At 44.8% G+C, this 2,923-nt stretch overlaps 1 protein-coding gene across 1 annotated transcript; it reads left to right on the top strand.

Moving 5' to 3' along the window:
- The first annotated feature begins 258 nt into the window (after positions 1 to 258).
- LOC137938284 (uncharacterized) lies at positions 259 to 834 on the top strand. Its single transcript, XM_068783266.1, has one exon. The coding sequence runs from the start codon at positions 259 to 261 to the stop codon at positions 832 to 834; it is 576 nt and encodes a 191-aa protein (XP_068639367.1).
- The last annotated feature ends 2,089 nt before the right edge of the window (positions 835 to 2,923 follow it).

Raw genomic sequence — 2,923 nt, 5'->3', positions numbered from 1 at the left:
TCTATTCGCTTAGTCAGCCAAGATTCCTCATCCTATCATCCATAGACAGATGGGCAGACTGAGGTGGTTAACCGTACCATCGAGATGTATCTACGATGCTTGGTGGGCGATCATCCGAGACAATGGGTTCAATGGCTACCGTGGGCCAAGTACTGTTACAACACTTCATTCCACTCCACATTGCAATCAACTCCTTTCAGGGTTCTATATGGACAGGACCCCCCTCGCCTTCTCTTGCATACTCAAGGGTCCACCTGCATGGATGCGGTTGATCAGGCACTCATGGACCGCAATTTTCTATTACAGAATATTACTGAACGCCTACGGCGAGCTCAAGTTCGCAGGAAATATGTCTACGACAAAGGCCACCGTGAGGTCTCTTTCGAGGTAGGGGATTATGAGTGGTTATGGATCCAACCATACTGCCAGAGGTCACTTGCAGGGCCACCACATCATAAGCTCTCACCCAAGTTTTTTGGGCTTTTTGCCATTCTTTGGCATGTGGGGCCAGTCGCCTATCAACTCAAACTGCCAGCCACGGCCAAGCTTCATGATGTGTTTCATGTCTCCCTCTTGAAACCACATTCCGGGTCACCGCCTACATCTACTCCATTCCTCCCTCAGGTTGACAATGGAGACGTTATTTTTAAACCAGCCGCGGTGTTACGCGCATGGTTGCTCAATGACCATTGGGAGATTCTTGTTCAGTGGATGGACACTGAACCGGAGGCTGCAACATGGGACCATGTGGACATCTTCAAACAGGTCTACCCAATTCTTAGCTTGAGGACAAGCTCTTTCTATAGGGGGAGGCAGATGTTGTGGACTCAATAGCACACCGAGTCACACAACAAAGGAAGCAATAACTCACTGAGTCCATTAGTTATATTTATATTGCTTTAAGTAGGATTTATTTCTAATTTTTTAATAAGTATGGTCGTAGGGGCAATATTGTGATTCTTGTAGCCCTAAAACACCTAGGACGTCAACTATTTAAAGGGTAATGTAACAGAGAAAAGGCAAGCATTGAATTTAGGTAATGTTAGGGTAAAAAGGCTAGGGATCTCCTTCATGATCTCGAGGTTAGGGTTTTCCTCAAAGCCGACGTATCCCTTCATCCTCCATTGATCATTACTATTCTCTATCCTCCATCAAACCATACCGAGCAAGAGAGAGAGAGCTTCCTACCCCTTTTCTGAGTTCAAGGAGAGGCTTCAGTCTTCTCCCCATCTACACAACGAAGAGAAGGTCTCATACCTCTCATAACGAGCCAGAGTTGAAGGATTGCCTACCCTACACCATGAGTAGCATCAAGTAGGACTCTTTCTAACTTGGCGTCCAACAAGAAGCTGGGAAGAAGCCTCCCCAACGTAGGCCAAGGGCTATCCCAAGCTAGGACCACCATCCTAGCACGAACAGCAGCAAGAAGAGGGCTGAAACCCTAATTGTTGTGATCAAGAAAATGTAACCCTTTTCCTATATCATTCACGTAAATAGTTATTGGGTTCTTAAGCTATACCTAGCGCTATATTGCATTCATAAAGAGAGAGCTTGATCATGTGAGAAAGATCAATCAAAGAAGGGGGTTTTAGACCACCATATCGAGTCCAATAACACACCATCAGTGCTAGATTCTCAATTCCCACGCTGTGTTACTCGATCCATGACCCGGGACCGTAACACCTCTGCATCCTATCTTCTAGTTTACCCATTACCTATTGGTTATTTGAAAATCTTACTCCTACCATCCTTTATTTGACTCTCACATACATCTTTGGGCCAAACTTTTGAGTGTTGCTTTTGTTGGGATTTTAAGTCCATCACGTATATGGGTGTCTTAAGTCCATTGAGACTTTATCAATCTATCTATCTATATATATACCTATGGGTCTTTTATCGCCGTCTTGTGAATGACAGTCATTTATATCCCATTTCTACCTTTGAGAGTTGGTGCCCGGGTTGGGACACCGTGATGGAGGAGCTTATTACTACATATTCGTTTATGTCCGCACCCCCCCCCCCCCCCCCCCCTCTTTCCTTTAACTGGCATTTATTACTCCTACCACTTGAGAGTCATTATCCTATGGAGGGACACGGTGATGGAGGAGTTTTTACTACACTTCTGAGAACTATGTATAGACCCACTACCTGTGAAAGATAGGAGTGTGCCCTATATCCAGCGTGGGTTATGACTGGAGTATGGATCGATGTCATACAGCTTGGTGTGATTTTACTCTCAGTTATCTTATGCCACTTTGGCCTCAAGGAAGATAGCACTAGCGTGAGGGGGAGTATTGGAAGAAATGGAGGACTGCCATTTTATACAAGAAAATCCTATTCATCATTTGTAACAAGTTGGGAGTTCATGGTGTTCTCTCACCTGAGGGTATGTTTAGACACGGTGATGGAGGAGTTTTTACTACACTTCTGAGAACTACGTATAGACCCACTACCTGTAAAAAAAAGGAGTGTGCCCTACATCCAGCGTGGGTTATGACTAGAGTATGGAGTGATGTCATACAACTTGGAGTGATTATACTCTTAGTTATCTTATGCCAGTTGAGCCTCATGAAATATAGCACCAGCGTGAGAGGGAGTATTGGAAGATATGGAGGACTGCCATTTTATACAAGAAGATCCTATACATCATTTGTAGCAAGTTGGGAGTTCATGTTGCTCTCTCACCCCCAACTTGAGGGTGTGTTGGAAGATGGGCCCAAGCCTACATGACCAAAGAAGGCCCACATATCCAAGTGTGTTCAAAGATGGGCCCAAGCCCATAAGACCAAGGAAGGCCCACATATCCAAGAGTGTTGGAAGATGGGCCCAATCCCATAAGATATGGACCCACCATGATCACTTGAGGTGGCATGAGAAATCTTATACAATAAGAAGTCTTACAGAGCCAAAATTATTTTGGAAG

The sequence above is a fragment of the Aristolochia californica genome, unplaced genomic scaffold (genome assembly GCF_029961685.1).
Source record: "Aristolochia californica isolate CCGP_79_NKW_82.1479 unplaced genomic scaffold, dmAriCali1.0.hap1 SCAF_8, whole genome shotgun sequence".
Taxonomy (NCBI): domain Eukaryota; kingdom Viridiplantae; phylum Streptophyta; class Magnoliopsida; order Piperales; family Aristolochiaceae; genus Aristolochia; species Aristolochia californica.
This window is presented reverse-complemented; position numbering and strand designations above follow the sequence as displayed.